The sequence below is a fragment of the Macrosteles quadrilineatus genome, unplaced genomic scaffold (genome assembly GCF_028750875.1).
Source record: "Macrosteles quadrilineatus isolate MER2022 unplaced genomic scaffold, UCM_ALF_1.0 Scaffold_2__2_contigs__length_208266976, whole genome shotgun sequence".
Taxonomy (NCBI): Eukaryota; Metazoa; Arthropoda; class Insecta; order Hemiptera; family Cicadellidae; genus Macrosteles; species Macrosteles quadrilineatus.
In genome coordinates this window covers 208,150,092-208,172,201 of record NW_026542595.1, presented here as the reverse complement: position 1 = coordinate 208,172,201, position 22,110 = coordinate 208,150,092, and the positions used below count along the sequence as shown (strand labels likewise).

The following is a 22,110-nucleotide window of genomic DNA, read 5'->3' as shown; positions in this document are numbered from 1 at the left end:
TTTTTAAATAGATTTTAGTCCAAAAAATGAATTGTAATGCATTCTAGTGGAAATTTGGAGAACAACAACAAAGTTCAAATCACGGAGAACAAAATATGTCACAAATTTTGTAGTCCCGATCTTATGGAGAAATGACATAGGACCGACAAGAGGTCCCTTTTCTGAAATGCGATTTTTACTACATCATTTAATAAAACAATTATTTTAATGAAAACTATCGTGAGTTAAGAAAAAATTTGTACTGTTTCCAAAGAGGACATTATAAGCTTTCTTTTGATACCAAAATTGTTTCTTAAATACAAAAAACACCGTTTTTATGCGTATTTGTAATTTTCAATTAAGTTTTTCTCAAAATGACCCTTTTCCGTAACAAAATTTCAAAGTCCTATAACCAAAACAAAAAAAATCATACACGCGGTGGACTTGCACCAATCGATTCGGAATTTAATAAGGAATTCAAATATATATATAACTCAAAATCAAAAATTCCCGACAAGAGGTCTCTATTCGCTTTCCACATCACATATAATGAAATAACATACTACATAATACTGGGAATGATTTCATATTTAATAATCCTGTGATAACCCATTAACATTTAAACAACTCTACCTGCTTGGGACATCTCGTCTGCTTGCCATCTGCTCACATTGTGTGAGTGTGACAACTACGTAAATCCATTCCCATTGCGCAATCTAGTTCATCTCATTAGTTTTACTGTTTGGCTTGGAAAAACTACTTTTTGACTACAATAGTGAATTGAAAGTAATTAATTATAGGCTGTACTGAACCGAATTTGTACGAAGCAAAATGCTGTGGTAATTAGGCCAGAACCGTACCATACCGACTTTTTCCGTGCATGGCAGACCCTACAAAATAGTCGTAAGAGCATAAAATAACTAGTTTTGCTTTCAGATCATGGAGTAAAAGCTACAATAATTCTTATACACCTTAGATCTATCAACATAGTTTTAGACTTTCTCTTTTTTTTGCTTGTGTATTTTAAGTTCAAATGCTCCTTTTAAATATAAATCTCCAATGTTTACAGTTTGGAAAACATTTAAACGTAATATATATGAACTTAAACATTTTAATAAAATGTATTTAACTAAATTTAAATGTTCAAAAAGGCCAAATAAAATAATAAATAGTTTGATTCACAAGCGCTTGCATAAACTAGGTTTCCATCGTCAGGCTGTGTATAAACTAGTACAAAAAATCAAAAAATTTTTCACAATTATTTTTGTATTAGCCTAGTTTAAACAAAGCCTGACGATGGAAACCTAGTATAAACAATAAAAGGGATGGAAAATAATAGTTGTCAAGCGCTGCAACGCGCACCAGGTAACTGCTAGTTTATTATTGGCCTTTTTGAACATTTAAATTAGGTATAAATTTAATTAATAATTGCCAATATCTCCAATATAAGTTAAACAATTTTTAGTCATAGGATGATTTAGGCGAACTAATGGAAAATCTTGTTGTTTCAGCCTTGGAATTCAAAGTCCTCCAAGAGGAATGAGTGTTTCAGAATTAACAGATCAATTAAATGACTTAAACGAGAGTCAATGTCTTGAGAAAGAAAAAATGGAAAAAGAATTTGGTCTTGTCAGCTTAGAGATGGACAGATTGCAGGAAGAATTGCAAAAATTAAAAGAACATGAAAAGACAATTGAACAGAAACGATTAGAGGCGTCGATAGAATCAGCTAGTAATAAGGAACAAGCTGATATAGCAGAAGCTAAATTGAAAGAAGCTATGGAAGAAAAGGAAAGAGTCGTAAAGGAGTATGAACACAAATTTGCAGATGTTACGAAAAAAGTTGAGGAATTGCAGCAAACTAGAATTGAAATGGAAAACAGGCACCAAATAGAAAGAGAGGAACTAGAGAAGAAGTGAGTATTCTCCTACATATTGTTATTAACCATCTAATAAAAAAGTAATCTTTTAATTGGTTAGTCTTGGTAACGAACGGATATTGTTCTATTAAGTCTACCTCTGTCTATAGCCTTGTTTTCTTGTCAAAGTAATTGTACAACCTCAAACATATTTTTCCCTACAATGCTTCAATCCTCTTTTTAGGTGTAAAGCTGAAATTGAAGAATTAAAAAATAAAATGGAACATGCACAGAACCAACAGTTTGAAGAGTTGCAGAGTAAATTAGAAGAAACAAAAAATGTTCTCATAGAAAGTGAACTGGAGCAACAACGCTTATTTGAAGCAAAAGCTGAAGTTGAAACTACATTGGAGTCCAAAATTATTGAGTTAACAAATGTAAGTACAGTAGTATTTAATCTATATAAAGTAAATTATAGACTATGTATTTGAGAGTACCTAGGGATCTATTTGTTTACACACTTTAAACATAAAGATTATGATACTTAATGGTAACATAGTTTTTTCAAATGTGTTTCTTGATGGGAAGCTTTTTAACACATTGTTTTTAAGGTACCTAAACAAACTAAACCAAATTTTTCTTTCAATATTAGATGACAATTCACTGCTCTTCTAGGCTGTCACCAGCTTGAAATCCAAGTTGGATGTGCGACCAACAACCATTTCTATGGTTATACCGGGTGTCCCATAATACTCCCCCCCCCCTGGTAAATTTTGAACGGCTGCATATATTCAAACGAGCTTCGATACACGTTAAACTAGGATAATGTAAAGTACTTTGGTGGTATTTTGAAATTCACCCAACCTCCCAAATAGGGGTGGCTGGGGGTGACTTAAATTTTTTAAATGGCAACCCCTATCAAGTAGCACATAATTTTAAAGAGATTTAAAAAAGGAAATAAATACTTCAAATCAGACTCTGATATGACGAGTTTTCAAAAAAGTCATGGCAAGAAATGTTGGACGTTAATTTAACTGGAAATTAACAATCCATCACTTTAATTTTTTCATGGCTAAATTTTCAAATAACCTTTAGCTTCAGTACATGTGACCAGGGTGATGTAAAACACTGGTGGGATTTTATTAATGTGTTTAGAAGGGTTTGAATTATAATTGACTAGGCCTAGTTATAATTTTTTCATTACTTCAAAAAACACCCGAGTTTATCCCAAAGTTACTGTGTGTAAAGACATTTAAATAGATGAGTTAATGTAATTTAACAAACCCGCATAGGAAATTTGGTAAAGTAATTAATATTATTGGTATATAGAGAGTCGATAAATTCAGGTATCGATATATATATTTCTACTTGTGACATTTGACCATATTCCAAACACCATAGGGTAGTTAAGTAATCCGAATGTACTAAAATACAAAGGGAAAAGGGGGAGTAGGTTTGAGAATTAAATTGAGTACCGCATCTAACAGATTTTTGTGAAACAAGTTGTCAAATTATTTTTTCCCTCTCGCCTTCTGTGTTCCAGAATTATTCCCAGTTCATCCTACCAACTGGGCCATGTCCTGTAGAAATCCTTTCCCCAACCCAACATTTTGTTGATTCAATCAAGTCGAAGTGGGCTGAAATATCCTCTCTTACCCCAAATGTATGTAGTGTTTTGTGATTTTTTTTCTCCATTGTCGAATAATTTTTTGGAAGATTCTTAAAAATTATAATAATATATTTCTTATTCTCTATTGAGTAGTTTAAATGTCTTTTAGTGTTTTTTTTGTTACCATTCCTACACACCAGACTCTTACAGGGTGAGTCACTACTGAATACATTAATTTTAACAGCTTATTCTAGTCATCTAAAGGAACAAAAATATGGACATAAACCCTGGTCTGACCTTGACTTTTAAGCTGTTATGGCATAATTTCTGATTTTAATAAAATAACAAGATTTTGGTAGTGTTAATTTGACGTTAAAAACCAAACTCAACCCCAAGCCAACTGTTGGTTGGGTATAAGGGGTTTTAATGCAATGTACTTCTTAAAGAAATCTTACTAATATTATAAATCTGAAAGTTTGTGAGTTTGTGTGTATGTTTGTGTGTGTGTGTGTGTTGCTTACAAGTATTACCAACAGGGTGCAGCACTATTATTTTTTTATTTATGACAACAGCTACTTTCCAACCAAAAGGTGAGTGAGCGTAGCGAACGAACTTCAACCTGGACGCGAGTTAGCGTAGCGAACGAGCTAACCTGAAGGCAAGTGAGCGCAGCGAACGAGCTCCAACCTAAAGGTGAGTGAGCGTAGCGAATGAACTTCAACCAGGACGTGAATGAGCCATGCGAATACTTATGAAGTTAAACTGGGCGAAGCCCGCGGGTACAGCTAGTAAAAAATAAAGGTGTTTTTATATAGTCTAAAAAGAAATTTTGATAACAATTAATTTTACATTTAAATCCATTTTCAAATCATTGTATAACCACTAACAGTTGTGGCTTTAATAACTGGGGGAACATAGTTATTACTTTAGTGTGTTTATTTTGTAGTAAATTTAACATTCTTTCAAATTATATAAGTTTTTATGTTCTTAATAGGTGAGTTTAGTTTCTAACGTTAAATTAACAAACCAACTTGTTATTTCTTTAAAATCACAAATTATGCCATAACAGCTAAACGGTTAAGGTCAGACCAGGGCTTATGTTTGTTCCTTTTTGATGAGTAGAACAAGTTGTTATAATTTATGTAGTAACTTAGCCTGTATAGTAACTACTTGTAGACCATTACCATTAGTAAATATCTGACGATTGACAAATTGTTGTATATTTAGCCTATAGTTTTTAGATACAATAAAACCACCCTTCTTTCCTGTCCCTGTTCTTAGCCAATTTAATTACTAAAATGTACATTGATTGTATACTTTGTTATTCTTGCATGTGATTTATTATTACAACTTTTATTTTTGTTTGGGTTGGCGTCAATCTTTTTACCATGCTTTTCAGATGTCAATAAAATCCATCCTACTTTAAAAACTGAATTGGTACAACTACATTAATATTAATTCTTCTGCTTTTGCCTTTGGTTTGGCCAATATCACAACACCTTGCTTCTTTTTTATTTTATTCATTGCTTCTTTTTTATTATTCTTCTTCCATATCCTTTTCTTGTTTTTTTTTCAACTAACATTTAGTTTATATTATTTTATTAATTTAAAGTAGACTCTCTCTCACTTGCATACCTTGGACTTAAGTTATTGAAATCAAAGCCATCACAAGATGTTCTCCAAATGAATAGATATTTTTAAAATTCATAAATGCATACAAAATAAGGAACAAGGAGGTACTAATTTTTTATAACTCGAGCAAAAATGATCCGATTTTGATGAAATTTGGTACAAACGTGTAAACCTACGTTTATTCGAACGAGTTCGCGAACCAGCATGATCGGACCATGGGAACGGGGGTTTATGGGGGCTTTTATGGGGTAAAAATGGGTTTTTCCCATTTTTGACCCAAAAAACATAAAATTTTGCAATTTCTTTCTAAACTATTTTGTAGAGCTTAAAAAAACAAATAGTTTAGTATATTAAAGCGTTAGAATGCGCCTAATAGTTACGGAGAAAATTCCAAAAAATTGTAAATTTAAAATTTCCATGTTATTCTTATGGAGAATAAGTAACTGTTGTAGTTTGCTTGTTTATTAACATATTTTGCCCAAATTTGGAAAATGTTTTTATTACTTACCAACTATTAACATTTTACATAAATAACACTTTTACCCTCCCTTGCAGCAAACCTAAGTATGTTTTAAACTGATTCTTTTTAAATAGGGAATAAATGTGATATTTTTAAGGAGACATTTTAGTGTAAATCCATTCAGGGAAATGGAAATTCGCTTAGTCTGCAGGTTTGCTGCGGCGGGGGTATTTTATGTTAGGCTATGTAGGTTTTATGTTGTGATGATTTCTAATATCCTTGATATTACAACTTTGATCAGCTGTCCTGGTTACCATGCAAATTTAACTTGTTTATTTGTATTGTTCTGTAATGTTGGTTTTTACTCAAATAAAGCCTTAGAATTTGTAAAAGGTTTATTCATTAATTCAACATATGTGTCTTCCAACACAATATGTCCAATACCTAGTTAACTAAAAAAAGATAAATTTATCTCCTCCTTAATACCAATGTAAAAAGAAACAAAAAAGGTGATGCGTTCAATCCCTTTTAAACTCACTAATACCATTACATCCAAGCCCATTTATTTGGGACCCACTTTTTAACAAGCTTTACATAGATTGCACAATGCACATGTACAGGTATCGAACCTGTTTGTAGAACTACCGCAAAGCAACACTCCAGTTTGAGGCTTTGGTAAACTCAGTCACTATGCCACCATTGGCTCTTGGCTGACAATGACAAGCACCACTAAAGCCTAAATAAATTATTACTTAAAAAAAATTGTCTACTAGTGTTTTAGGGGCAGGGCAACCGTGCAAAATGCAATAATCTTAAGTGGCCAACAACAGAAATATATGTACTTACCAAACAGTGGTAGATAGATGTACATATTGTACAATAAGTTTGTTAACCTGGCTACCAGAAGTAAAATTTACATCTAAAAACAGTAATAATGCACATTTTATCTTTATAAATAGCCTACACTATATTTTAATATAAATTTGTTTAATATTTCTTTATAGGAAAAGGAGAACCAAGCGGGTCAGGTCAAGGAGCTTGAAATGAAGTTGAAAGAAAAAGAAGAGCAGGAGGAGAAGGTTAAAAGAGGTAATTTTTCAGTATGTGGAATTAGCTTCCAGAACTCACTAACCATTTTAAATTACCTATCTCCAAATTCAGTCGTTGTGCGTAACTCACTTGTTGGTTTCGGAATTGGCTGATTCTAGAATCCGCTAACCTGGTTCTAGAGCGGGTTAGCGGATTCCTTCCAATTATGCAACTTGCAAATTCGGCCCCTAGGCGGAATTTCAATGAGAATCCTTATGAGGAATCCTCAAACCATGCAGTTTTTCATTTGTTTCAACTAAAATATCTGGAGTTTTAGGAATCTGTTCCTGTTTTCTGCAAAAATTATCGGTGTTGTTTTAGAATTATGATTTATAGCCAAATCATTTTGAAGTGAGTATTGGAGCGCCTTGTCAGTTGTAGTTGATGATAGTTTATCTGCAAGTAGTGTTTGTGGTGACTTATTTGATAGTACAAGGGTTGTGTCCTCTGCATATGTGATAATTTTGATTTTGTTGTTTCCAATTAATCTAGAGTGAGTTAATTTTTCCAATTAATTTATCCTAATATGTGAAAAGGATGAATAAAATCATCCCCATGACAGAACCAGCAGCACACCCCTTCTAACAAAAATTTTTAAGTTAGAAATCAGATTGAATTGATCGTTGTACAGGTAAACACAAACAATAAATTTATTAAGAATAGGTACTTTGAGAAAGATTTTAGAAGTAGAAGATTTCTTAAATTAGAAATATATTTCTGAAACAATGTCATAGCCTGTGTTGACTCAGTTTCATTCTGTTTCAGAAATTGATGGCTTGGAAGATGACCTCATGTGCAGTATTTGTGCTGAGCTTTATATAGAAGTAAGTTTTGCTCTAGGAACATGGCACTATTATACTGTTTATGAATATTGTTAATTAAATGAATTTGGCAGTGCTGGATTCCTGAGCCCCATCTTAATCAGCCATTATTATGATAGTAGCAGAAATACTGTTAAAAATAGCATTGGGTAGTTACTATTTAGGTATTTAGACTATTAACCCATTCACTTATGATTTTTTTTTTACCCGCCTAGGCCAAAACAAACGAATTTGTTGTGGCTAGTTTCATTCATTTCTGATTTAATTTTTTTTCAGGCAACATTTACTATTTATATGCAAGATATTATTATTTTCTTATTCAAAATTAAATGTAGATTCAAAATATATAAATATTTCCCCAAAAAATATAACTATAATTTTTTATTATACCATATAAAAATAAAATAAAAAAATAAAAAAATTTAAAAAAACTTTTTTATTGGTCATTTTTAGCTACATAGGGCTCATATATGTTTTGGAACTAGTCTATAATACTGTATGACACCTATAAAAACTCACCAAATGTCAAGCAAAGTTCATTTTGGTGTGGTATGCCTTGAAACACTCTGGCATGTGAAGTGCGACAAGGCAGAGCTCACACTCCCATCGGCTGTCACTGTGCTTTCCCTGGGCACTACACACCTTACATCTTCTTGAAGGTGTTTGTTTGACTTCATTTGGAGGAATAGGCCTAGGAAAATGTCCCCAAGTTGCTGCCTGGAGCCTCAGAGGTGTTTCTGAGTTGGATGATCGTCCTCTTCGATTGTACGGTGGCAGTTGTCGCGACTCAAACATTTGCTTGACAAACCTCTCCTTGAACTCACTAAACCCCAATTTTTTTCTGGTTAATTTTTTGAACACTACATAAGAGTTAAAAAGGCCAATGTCCATTATGTAAAAGAAGATCTTCTTGTATCCCTTAGCATACCTCCTCATACTAGGAAACGACGCTAATTGCTGATCCTCGCGGTCAATTCCACCCATTGAACGATTATAGTAGATCACTGGTTCTGGCTTTGTTATAATTTCTTGGGTAACTCTGTCTTTCTTGCCAGTTGATCTTTTGTCAGCTTTTTGATGAAAGGTAGACAAAATGCAAACTTGCTTCTTGTCCTGCCACCTTACTGCTAACATATTGTGGCTATAGGCTGTCTCGTAGTCGCCCAACTTAAGTTTACCCTCTTTGAAGCTCTCTGGCATGTTTGATCTCCACCAGTTAGCTGTTCCAATTACATTGAAACCTATTTGCTTAAGTCTATAGAAGAGAAGAGGTGAGGAATACCAATTATCAATTGTCAGAGTATGTCCTTTTCCTGCCAAATCTTTTGTCATTTCAACGACTATCGCCTCACTCGTTAACAGCTTTTCCTCCTGTGTAGAATCCCCACTTCCTTCTTCAACCGGTACATTTTCATTGACTTCAGCTCCAGTATAGATCTTAAATTTAGAACAATAACCACTTCCAGATTCACAACACTTGTAAAACTTTATGCCAAATCTGGCTCTCTTCTTAGGATTAAATTGAACATAGCCCAACCTCCCTCGGAACTTCATAAGACTCTCATCGACAGCTATGTTTTCATCAGGTATGTACAGATGGGAAAACTTCCTGTTCATGTACTCAATAACATACCTTAACTTCCACAGTTTATCATTCACAGGTTTCCTATTATTGTCTGTAAGGTGGAAAAATGTGGACAGTAGCAAAAAACGGCGGAATGGCATCACTTTACGAAAAAAAGGGGTCTCAGTTACAGCATTAGGCGACCAGTATGATTGTATGGTTCTTTTTTTTACAAGCGACATAAGGACACACAGTGTATAAAAACAAGCCATCTCATCTGCAGTTGTGTCAAACCATTCTGAGTATATAGTTTTTCCTACCCCGCCTGCTTCGTTCTTTTTCTTAATTGTTTCTTTGGCATAATTATTAGTCTCTGTGGCAACATGTTGCCAAAAGTCATTATCAAGAAACGCATTGAAAACATCTAATTCAGAGGGAGCTGAGCCTAAACTTCTAGCCAAACTTGCTCTAACACCAGGACAACCAGTAAAAGGGATTTTATTTATTATATTACTTTCTATGGTACTGGTCCACTGCCAACCCTCCTTTTTCTTCTTTTTTGGTGGAGCTGTATCGTTACTAGTTTGAGTTTTGGACCTTTTAGTAGGCTTAGATGGTTGTGAAATAGCTTTTTTTCCTATAGGCCTACCTCTTCCTCTAGACCTGCCCCTAACAGGTTTACTTTTAGGCCTAGGGTCAGGAAAGCTAGGGTCGTCAGCTTCCTCACTCGGTGTAGGTGAGAGGGCAGGCACGATTGAAGATGCAAGCTGGTCAAATAATTCAGGCCTAATAGGCAAATCTAAATCAGATTGGACATTTGGAGGGGTCATAGGCCTATGCCTGCCACTATCTATATCATTTATAGGCCTAGAGTCAGGGAAACCAGGGTCGTCAGCTTCCTCACTCGGTGTAGGCGAGAGAGAAGGCGCGCTCATACTACCGCGGTATAACCGATCAAGAAACTGGACTGATTTAGGCAATTCTTCATCACGTGATGGAGAAGATACATGCTGATCAAATATTTCAGGCCTACTAGACAAATCTGAATTATATTGGACAGTAAGGGCATCTGGAGGGGTCATAGGCCTAGCATAGCTGCAAGAAGGCTGTTCAAGCAACAACTGGTCACTTTCTAAAGGATTAGGCCTAACACAATTAGTATTATGGTCTGGGGAAACTGTGGTCTCATAATCAATAGGCGTATTAGACTTATTACTCACTTGAATTCTGCTCCCTTCCAAATCATCATCATCACTCCAACCACTCTCCTCAAACAAGTCACAATCACTGTCACTGTCACAATCCCCTATAAGTTTTATAATGTCACTTTCATCTAACTCTTTTCCACATTCATCCACGAATACCAAGTTATTTTGAAGACTCATCGTATTATACAAAAGCTTTTCAATTGAATAATATAGTAAAACAAGATACCGTAGCTCAATCTTTATCACGACGAAGTGAAACACGACATGATAGGCCTAATAACTCAGTCATTATAACGACGAAAAAGTAAAATACTGATAAAAACTTACACAAAGTAAATTCTATAACTTATTTTATAAGAGTACCTGGGGACCGAGCTTTGCTCGGGAAAAATTATTAGTTTACTGTGAAAAGTATTGCAGATACATTAATCCACTCCCAATCTCCAAACTGCTAGCATTACTTATTCCTTCAACACTTCCTACGTCGCGGACCTGTTTCTCTCCCTTCCAATGGCATTTTAGGATTGCAGATTCACTAATCTAATCGTCATTAACAGTTCCAACACTCCGGGCTGCTTGCCTTTACTACTTCCTTCACCTCTTCCTACGTCACAGACTTGTTTCCCTCCATTCCCATAGCATTTTAGGATTGTAGATACCTTAATCTAATCGTCATAAACATTTCTTACACTCCGGACTGCTCACTTTTACTACTTCCTTCACCACTTCCTATGTCGCAGACCTCTTTCCATCCCTTCCCATAGGATTTTAGGTTTGTAGATTCCTTAATCTAATCGTCATAAACAGTTTCCACACTCCAGACTGCTCGCTTTTACTACTTCCTTCACTACTTCCTTCACCACTTCCTACGTCGCGGACCTGATTCCCTCCCTTCCCATAGCATTTTAGGATTATAGGTAACTTGATCTAATCGTTATTGACAGTTCCCACACTCCTGCCTGTTCACCTTTACTACTTCCTTCACCACTTCCTACGTCGTGAACCTGTTTCCCTCCCTTCCCATAGCATTTTAGGATTGCAGATTCCTTAATGTAATCGTCATAAACAGTTTTCACACTCCAGACTGCTCGCCTTTACTACTTCCTTCACCACTTCCTACGTCGCGGACCTGTTTCCCTCCATTCCCATAGCATTTTAGGATTGTAGATTCCTTAATCTAATCGTCATAAACAGTTTCCACACTCCAGACTGCTCGCCTTTACTACTTCCTTCACCACTTCCTACGTCGCGGACCTGATTCCCTCCCTTCCCATAGCATTTTAGGATTGTAGATAACTTGATCTAATCGTTATTAACAATTCCCACACTCCGGACAACTCACCCTTACTACTTCCTTCACCACTCCCTATGTCGTAGACCTGTTTGCCCTCCTTCCTTATACTATTTTAGAATTGCAGATACATAACAGGGTGTCTACCAGTCGGGAATTCCGGGAAATTCGGGAAAAAGTCGGGGATTTTGAAAGGTCGGGAAAAGTCGTGAAAAAGTCATGAATTTCGGCCGAAAGTCGGGAATAATCTAACCTTTCAAAATTAGAAATGAACGGGTCCCAAAACTATAAAAAAATGTTCTGGATCTTATATTCCTGATCATTGGGACGGGATTACATTTGAGGGGTGGGGGATGAAACGAAAATGCATCGGAATTCCAATTCGATTCAGTGATGATCAAAATAACGATTTGAATCATGGGCATTCAGTGTCCATAATATACGTTTTTGAATCAGCATCCATACGTTATGGAATCAGTATCCATATACGTTATTGAACAGTATCCATATACGTTATTGAATCATTATCCAAATAACTTTTTGAATCAGTGTCTATACGTCATTGAATCAGTATCCATATATATACGTAGTTGACTGTTACATTGATACTGTTACTTTGACTATCAGTATCCATATAACTTATTGACATTATTCAAATGATTGACATTAATTATATAAGCTATTCATTGAGATGAGACATTGCTTAGCCATACAAGTTATTACCATCCAAGTACATGACATACACTGAGACATTGCTTAGCCATACAGGTTATTGCCATCCAAGTACATGACATACACTGAGACATTGCTTAGCCATACAGGTTATTGCCATCCAAGTACATGGCATACACTGAGACATTGCTTAGCCATACAGGTTATTGCCATCCAAGTACATGGCATACACTGAGACATTGCTTAGCCATACAAGTTATTACCATCTAAGTACATGGCATACACTGAGACATTGCTTAGCCATACAGGTTATTGCCATCCAAGTACATGGCATACACTGAGACATTGCTTAGCCATACAGGTTATTGCCATCCAAGTACATGGCATACACTGAGACATTGCTTGACCATACAGGTTATTGCCATCCAAGTACATGGCATACATTGAGACATTGCTTAGCCATACAAGTTATTACCATCCAAGTACATGGCATACACTGAGACATTGCTTAGCCATACAAGTTATTACCATCTAAGTACATGGCATACACTGAGACATTGCTTAGCCATACAAGTTATTGCCATCCAAGTACATGGCATACACTGAGACATTGCTTAGCCATACAGGTTATTGCCATCCAAGTACATGGCATACACTGAGACATTGCTTAGCCATACAAGTTATTACCATCTAAGTACATGGCATACACTGAGACATTGCTTCGCCATACAAGAAGTTATGTATACCTTGTAGTTCTGATTCTATCCTCTTATTTTATCAATGTAAACCGATTGAAAGATTCAGTATTTAAATCTTACAAAGGTTTTTATTTGTTTACACCCAAACATATCTTTATTTATAACATGAATAAAATAAAATAGGTAACATACTTAACAACATGATGCTGCAAGTAAAAATTATGAAATAGGCAAGAAGCTCACTGATATTTCCAGAAATACTGGTTCTTCTAATGTATGATTGAAAACAGATATTTCACTCCACTGAGAAGTATGAATAGAAAAATTCCATGTTGCTTCGAATCGAGTTACATCAACCTTTTTTTCAAATCGAATCGTTGCTTTGAGTTGAAATGTTTTGCTGCTTCACACACCCCAACATTTAATACGGGATTTTCTTGGCATGTGATACGTTTCGATCGTCAGTGATTTCGCTGGGTCGTAAGTGACAACATATGTTGACAAAGGTACCGTGACCGCGAGACGGAAAAAGGTGTAGTAGCATGGAGAATGGACCGAGTTTTTGGTCGGGATTTATATAAAAATGGTAATGAAAAGTCGGGAAAAAGTCGGGAATTCCATTTGAGAAATCTGGTAGACACCCTGCATAAATGCCGCAGACGGTTCCCACACTCTGCACTGCTAGCCTTACAACTTCCTTCCTCATTTTCTACGTCATGGACCTGTTTTCTTCCCTTCCCATTACATTTTAGGATTGCAGATTACCTTAAAAACAGTTCCCACACTCCAGACTGCTCACCTTTACTACTTCCTTCACCACTTCCTATGTCGTGGACCTATTTCCTCCCTTTCCATAGCATTTAAGGATTGCAGATACCGTAATCTAATCGTCATAAACAAATCCCACACTCCACACTGCTACCCTTGACTATAGAATCGAGTAATCTTCAGTATAATCTTTGCTCAATAGTAACAACTGATGTTTTTCCTTTTGTACTGTATTTTGTTTTGCTAGTATACTGTGGATAGACAAATTACAAGTCTTTTGTTTACTTTTTCCTTGTTATTTAATTCAGCCAACATGGTTACCTAGCAACCCATAAGACTAATGTTAAAAAAATGTGATTTTCAGTTTCATTTTTCTATGTAATTAGATTTTTGTTGGCAGTTCTATTTGCAGTAAACTCGTTTTTAGGCCAGAAATAAACTATATACAACATTTGAAGAAAATCGTCGGAGCCGTTTTCGAGATCTTGGTGCAAGCATACATACATACATACATACATACATACATACAAGCAAACTTTGCTCGTATTAGAGTATAGGATAACTACACTTTTCAATAAAATAATAAAGTAAAACAAGGCTCTAACACAATGTTTACATCGTCGAAGTAAACACAACAACGTATCAGCTGTGAAACCAGTGTAGACGTCGTCAGCTGCTAAGTTGCACCATTTCAACTTCAGTTTTTTTGCCGATTGGACTGGACTGAGATGACGAAAATATAACCAAAAGAAAGCCTGGAAATCATAGAACAAGAAGCATATGCGATCTATTGGATTTCTGGGGAACTAACTCGGCACAAACAGGTTTTAATAGCGGACGGCGATTCGCCGTCGCTTCACACAATGGCTAACGGGAGCGCGACGGCGGATCGCCGTCGTTGTAAGCGAAGGGGCTAAAGCAAATTTCCCATTTAAAGAATAAGCTAATACTGTAGGTCTCATGGTAAGACCTGAACTGAGGACTGATTACATTTTTTGTTTTGAGGTCCCCAGAGGCCAAAAACACTATAGTATAAACGTGCAATTATGGCAAGGATGGGAATTCAAATATCTAGAATCTAGGAAAGATCAATTAAATCAACCGCATTTGAAATTTGGTGTGGATAATAAATACTAGGATTTCCTTTAAAATACAACCCTAATAATTGTAATGAAATATGTCATGTTTTAGCCTACTGCCCTAAACTGCGGACACATGTTCTGCAAGCAGTGCATCACTGAGTGGAGCAAGAAGAAGAAGATTTGTCCGATGTGCCGAGCAAACATTGTTACCACAGTGAGGATCTTCAACATGGACTCGGTGATACAGAGAAACATTCGATTGATGTCGGAAGAAGCCCAGTCTCGACGAGAAGCACTGATTACAGAACGAAAGAAACGTAATTACATCGTTTTATTACTTATTAATTACACAAATAACTGAATTTTAAGAAGCTATTTTGGGAGCTGGATGGAAAAATTTAAGATGGGGTCCTTCTTAAAATTATTATTTAAATAGAACTATTTTATGTTTTTGGATTGTTGGGTAGATTTGATGACAAGTAAGTATTGTAGTGATTCCAAATTAATTAATAAAGTCATAATGTGTGACATACATTATGTGACTCTCAAGATCAGAAGTGGATTTTTATTTCAGTTTTAGAGATATTATAATTTTAAAAATGTATCCATACACAGTACATATATTTAATTTAGAAAACACTGAGCCTCTGCATGATTATTATGGGTTTGTAGAACCAATTAACTTCCCCGAGTTTTTGTTCTTAAAATATACCAGCTTCAACTAATCATGCTCCTTCTCTTTTGGTTCAAACTTTGGATGCATTTCAAGCCATATTATTTACATTCGCACAAACTTTCCACTCGGTTAATACCACGTAATAATAGTAGCCTAGTAAGTAGCTAGGATTTACAGGTGTCAGGAATAATACTACAGTATATTTCGGACGGTTCTGGGCAGGCGCTAAAATGCAGATAATATACTTTATTGACATTGGTAGATATTATTTTGCCTTACATGATAATTACAAACTAGTAGTACGCTTATTCTGCGCGTAACAGGATGAGTGAACATGAGCGCAATAATGAAAGAGTCCACCCACACCTAGCACACTTACCGGTGTCACTGGTGTACACAATAATGTTATTTGTATGGGCAAATCAACCCATGAGTCGGGGCAAATAATGGTGAGTCGGTGACTCAAGTCGGTAGCGTCACGCGAACTTCGGGCACAAGGCAGCGATGTCGTGAGTTCGGATCCTGGTCACTGCCACTAAATTTTATCAGTACAGTTCACCTTTGTACTGTACCGGCTCACCAATTGCTTTGCTGTAAACGATCCACGCACGGGCGAGGTTAAAAGAGGCTGGACCAACCTCTTAAAAAAAACCAAATCTCAGTCAACAAAACAATCCTAACTTCTCGTCCATTAATTAACCAAAGTCATTGGTAATATACGTAATGTATTTCCTGTTTCCCTCTCTTCTCATAGCATTTTATTATTGCAGATACGTTAATCTAACTGTCACAAAGAGGTCCCACACTCTGGACTGTTCACCTTGACTACTTTCTTTACCACTTCCTACGTCGTGGACCTGTTTCCCTCTCTTCTCATAGCATTTTATTATTGCAGATACATTAATCTAACTGTCACAAAGGGTTCCCACACTCCAAACTCCTCGCCTCGACTACTCCCTTCACCACTTCCTACGTCGTGGACCTGTTTCCCTCCCTTCCCATAGCATTTTTAGAATTGCAGATACTGTACATTATTCTAATTATCACAAAGGCAATCATTAACCAAGCAAATTCAACCTAGTGACAGTGGAGCTGAGGATGACCTGATGGTTGAAACGCGTACTCCACAGCAATTTATGGATTGATGACGTAAGTTATTTAATTATATCACAAAGGGTTTCTACACTCCGGAATGCTCGCCTCGACTATTTCCTTCACCACTTCCTACGTCGTAGACCTGTTTCCCTCCCTTCCTATAGCATTTTTAAATTTCAAATAGATTAATTTAACTTTCACAAAGGGTTCCCACACTCCGGACTGCTCACCTTGACCAAATCCTTCACCGCTTCCTTCGTCGTGGACCTGTTTCCCTCCCTTCCCATAGCATTTTAGAATTGCAGTTACATTAATCTAACTGTCAAAAGGGTTTCTACACTCCGGACTGCTCACCTCGACTACTTCCATTACCACTTCCTACATCATGGACCTGTTTCCCTCCCTTCCTATAGCATTTTAGTATTGCAGGTATATTAATCTAACTGTCACAAAGGGTTTCTACTCTCCGGACTGCTCGCCTTGACTACTTCAATCACCGCTTCCTTCGTCGTGGACCTGTTTCCCTCCCTTCCGATAGCATTTTAGAATTGCAGTTACACTAATCTAACTTTCACAAAGGGTTTCTAAACTCCAGAATGCTCACCTCAACTACTTCCATTACCACTTCCTACGTCGTGGACCTGTTTCCCTCCCTTCCTATAGCATTTTAGTAATGCAGGTATTTTAATCTAACTGTCACAAAGGGTTTCTACATTCCGGACTGCGGGCCTCGACTACTTCTATTACCACTTCCTACGTCGTGGACCTGTTTTCCTCCCTTCCTATAGCATTTTAGAATTGCAGTTACACAAATCTAACTGTCACAAAGGGTTTCTACACTTCAGAATGCTCGCCTCGACTACTTCCATTACCACTTCCTACGTCGTGGACCTGTTTCCCTCCTTTCCTATATTATTTTAATATTGCAGTTACATTAATCTAACTGTCACAAATAGTTCCCACACTCCGGACTGCTCGCCTTGACTACTTCCATCACGGCTTCCTACGTCGTAAACCTGTTTCCCTCCCTTCCCATAGCATTTTAGAATTGCAGTTACACTAATCTAACTGTCACAAAGGGTTTCTACACTCCAGAATGCTCGCCTCGACTACTTCCATTACCACTACCTACGTCATGGACCTGTTTCCCTCCCTTCCTATAGCATTTTAGTATTGCAGGTATATTAATCTAACTGCCACAAAGGGTTTCTACACTCCGGACTGCTCGCCTTGACTAATTCCTTTACCGCTTCCTACGTCGTGGACCTGTTTCCCTCCTTTCCTATATTATTTTAATATTGCAGTTACATTAATCTAACTGTCACAAATAGTTCCCACACTCCGGACTGCTCGCCTTGACTACTTCCATCACGGCTTCCTACGTCGTAAACCTGTTTCCCTCCCTTCCCATAGCATTTTCGAATTGCAGTCACACTAATCTAACTGTCACAAAGGGTTTCTACACTCCAGAATGCTCACCTCGACTACTTCCATTACCACTTCCTACGTCGTGGACCTGTTTCCCTCCCTTCCTATAGCATTTTAGTATTGCAGGTATATTAATCTAACTGTCACAAAGGGTTTCTACACTCCGGACTGCTCGCCTTGACTACTTCCATCACCGCTTCCTACGTCATGGACCTGTTTCCCTCCCTTCCCATAGCATTTTAGAATTGCAGTTACACTAATCTAACTGCCACAAAGGGTTTCTACACTCCAGAATGCTCGCCTCGACTACTTCCATTACCACTTCCTACGTCGTGGACCTGTTTCCCTCCCTTCCTATAGCATTTTAGTATTGCAGGTATATTAATTTAACTGTCACAAAGGGTTTCTACACTCCGGACTGCTCGCCTTGACTACTTCCATCACCGCTTCCGACGTCGTGGACCTGTTTCCTTCCCTTAATATTGGAATTTAGAATTGCAGTTATATTAATCTAACTGCCACAAAGGGTTTCTACACTCCGGACTGCTCGCCTTGACTACTTCCTTTACCGCTTCTTACGTCGTGGACCTGTTTCCCTCCCTTCCTATAGCATTTTATTATGGCAGATACATTAATCTAACTGCCACAAAGGGTTCCCACACTCCGGAATGCTCGCCTTGACTACTTCCTTCACCACTTCCTAAGTGTCGTGAACCTGTTACCCTCCCTTCCCATAGCATTTTTAGAATTGGAGATACATTATTTTAATCGTCACAAAGGCTTCCCACACTCCGGACTGCTCACTTTGACTACTTCCTTCACCACTTCCTACATCGTGGACCTGTTTCTCTCCCTTCCCATAGCATTTTTAGAATTGCAGATACATTATTCTAACTGTCATAAAGGCCCCCCACACTCCGCAGCGCTCGCCTTGACTACTTCCTTCACTATTTCCTTCACTACTTCCTACATCGTAGACCTGTTTCCCTATCTTTCCATAGCATTAAAGTATTACAGATACGTTAATTTAACAGTTATAAAGGGTTTCCGTACTCCTTTCTTTTCACTGCTCACCTTTCCGCTTTCTTTACTACTCTCTACGTCGGGGACCTGTCCCCCCCCCCCTTCGCATAGCATTTTAGTATAAAAATATACCAACATTTTTGAATATTTAATATTCAATGCCAACATTAAATTGAATAATGTCAAAAGCTGCTTTGTTCTAAATACATACATACCTATAATACTTTTAATTAAAAGGTGAAATTTTAATACTGAACATAAACGGTATATAACTGCCGACTAATATTGTTAAGTTCAATTTATTATTATGAAAGTTGTGAAATTTAATTAGCTTAAATAACATTATTCTGAAAGCTGTGAAATTATAATGATATATATTCATAGACGCCAAACTGTTTACTCCATGAATGAAAGAGCTTAGAGTAAAAGTCGTTCTCTCTGTCTTAAGTAGACAACAAAATTGTTGGTCGCAAAACGTAAACAAATAAAAAGAAGAAGAAGGAAGCTCCTAATGTTATTCTTATGGGACAAATTTAAAAATGTTTTTTAAGTATTTTATAATTACTACTAAGCGGAATCGTCTAGAATTTTAATGGTGTCTTTACACTGGTGTCATAACTATTTGTGCAAAAATTGAACGCTATAAGTGCAACGGTTCTTGAGTTTTAGGTGCGAACACACACACACACATACTCCAGCGGACAACTTTTCTCCGACTCCGCTATACACGATACATAGATTCGTTCACTTCGTTCACTCATCTATTATATACAGCGATTTACAAAATAGCCTTAAGGGTTTCAAAAACTGCTCCTCTGTAAGTATGACTGTTTGAATTTTGTTTTATATTCTGCTCAAGTATAAAGTTGAATTTTAAAATCGGCTAAATCGACCTGAGCCTCAGAAAAATGCCTATATTAACTTTCAGGTTTAAATCCAATATAAATGTAATTTTCAATAAACATCACGACACATTTCTAATCAACTGAATATATTCCATTAACCCTTTGCGGTCGAATGGTGAGTATAGATCGCCACCCGCCATTTTCCCGACTGCTCAAATGGCGACCTATACTCGCCAAAAAAAGGAAAAAATTAGACCTCAAAGGGTTAATGTGCTCCGCGACTTGAGAAAATAGTTCCGTATGTTTTTGTAATTTGAAGTGGTTTCCGCGGTTATTTTACTATGTTTACTTCACTCAAGAACATCTATACAGACTGTCTGGCCAAAACAAATCCATAACATGACTCAGCCGGCCGGGCCGACTTTTTAAACAACTGATGTTACAAGATCAGTGATGCCAGCCAACCCACCAATCAGAAATTTAGGGCGAAAAATAAATAGTTATCGCAGCAATAATATTGATCAATGGTATCTGTAAAATACCTAAATGATGCTTGTGACCTTCAGATTGAGGTGCGTATACGGCCAACGCTCGCAACTGAATAGCGTCGTTGGCGAATATATATGGCCAACGCTTGGGAAGGGTTAAATTTTGAGTTTGATTTATGAATGTTCAATGGTAGCCTATTTAAATAATGTTGTGAATGTTCCTTGTAATTTTAAAATTTATGAATTTTTATTTATTTTATGTTTCTTTTTTATTGCAGTTTAGCCGTATGGCTTTATAAATAAATGAAAATGTTTATGATTTGAAATGTGTAACGTGTAAAAGAAATTAACTAATGATTGAGTTTAATTTACAGGTAAGACACCACAAAAAAAGAAATCTTCAAAGAAAAGGCGCAGTGAGCCTGAAATCCCCAACCAATTTTACCCTGCTGAAATACACAATCCATTTAACCGATTTAACCCTGCTGAAATGCCCAATGCATTGAACCTCAATCAAATCCCCAATCCATTTAACCCTGCTACGAATAACAATCCTGCTGGGCGCCGCCACCGCAGGCTCCGCATGGAAATTGCTCGACCAGCTGAAGATACACCTCAAGAATCAGAAGGGTAAGTTGACGATTAACTCGTTGTATTATTTAATATATTATACAGTTGTCCCTAAATAATATGCATACGTTGCATTTTATCCTGTGTTTAGAAGAGTGGCATTGCCATTTGGATCTTTGCAGGACTTCCAATTCTGTGAAATCACCTATAAAACAATAAATTTAGGTTCCGATTTAGTATTTTATGTGTGAAATGACCCCTAAAACAATGAGTTTTTTTCAATTTGGTATTTTATATGTGAAATCACCCTTAAAACAATCAGTTGTTGTATAAATTCAGAATTTGGATGTAAAAACGCCCCTAAAACCAACAAGTTGTTTCAATTCCTTCAATTCAATTCACTTAAAATTGTTCTTTATCACCCGACAGGGATCCATTTCAAGCGGGATGGTTGAGAGGACGGAATCTGCCACTCTTGGCGGACTCAGGCAGATTCTCTCCCGTCACCATCGCTGCGGTCGATCTCACCAACATTCCAATGGTTCAAATTCCTACGCCAGCCGCCACAAGAGTGCACACTATTACCTCCGGCGAGGCTAACACCACCATTGACCTGACGGACTTGTAGCTGGCCTCGGCTCCCCCGACCAGTGAACCTATAGATCTTACTGGTCTGGACTCCAAAGTGATAGACCTTACCTGATTATTATGTTTTTCTGCCAATTAGACATTTGATTTTTTAAAGATGTCAATTTCAATAAGAGATTCTAACTTAATTGCAAATTTAAAGTAGTATGTTATTGTTTTGTATTTTTGTAATGAAGAGAAAATATTTTTTAACAGTTCCATGTGTTAGAATTAAACCAATGTAAATCTTCTGATTATTAGAATTAAATTTCTGTACTTATTATGTCTTCTATTTTGTTTTGGTTCTTCTGATACATCTTGATTACATGTCTTGATTACATTCAGTTATCTCACCTCCTACATTATTATTCCTTTCGACAATTTCAAGCTTATACCTTGTAGCATTGTTGAATACCATTGTGTTGGGTAGCAAAACCGTTTTATGCACCTGTAATTTCTTTGTTTTCACTTGCTATATTTTACCATAATTTCTAAATAACAGTTTGTCGCCCCTCAACCAGCACTTCTGATGCAACCCATCAAGACTTGGTTACAGTGCAAATTGAGATTGGTGACTGAATGGACGTGCACCCATTTGTCTTATATTTTACTTCTAATAGTGGGAT

The 22,110-nt window shown here is 36.7% G+C and overlaps 1 protein-coding gene across 2 annotated transcripts in view; it reads left to right on the top strand.

Annotated features, from left to right (window-relative positions):
• Window positions 1-21,765, top strand: part of LOC128986393 (E3 ubiquitin-protein ligase rnf8-like) — a 29,493-nt gene extending 7,728 nt beyond the window's left edge. Inside the window, exons 4-11 of one of the 2 annotated variants that reach the window (XM_054406746.1) lie at window positions 1,491-1,895; window positions 2,083-2,275; window positions 3,382-3,501; window positions 6,544-6,628; window positions 7,394-7,452; window positions 14,842-15,049; window positions 20,662-20,917; window positions 21,287-21,765. In XM_054406746.1, the coding sequence (XP_054262721.1) occupies window positions 1,491-1,895; window positions 2,083-2,275; window positions 3,382-3,501; window positions 6,544-6,628; window positions 7,394-7,452; window positions 14,842-15,049; window positions 20,662-20,917; window positions 21,287-21,485 (1,525 nt within the window). In that variant the 3' untranslated portion in view covers window positions 21,486-21,765. The remainder of the gene's footprint in view (window positions 1-1,490; window positions 1,896-2,082; window positions 2,276-3,381; window positions 3,502-6,543; window positions 6,629-7,393; window positions 7,453-14,841; window positions 15,050-20,661; window positions 20,918-21,286) is intronic. The other variant, XM_054406747.1, reaches the window with a different exon arrangement.
• Window positions 21,766-22,110: the final 345 nt, after the last annotated feature.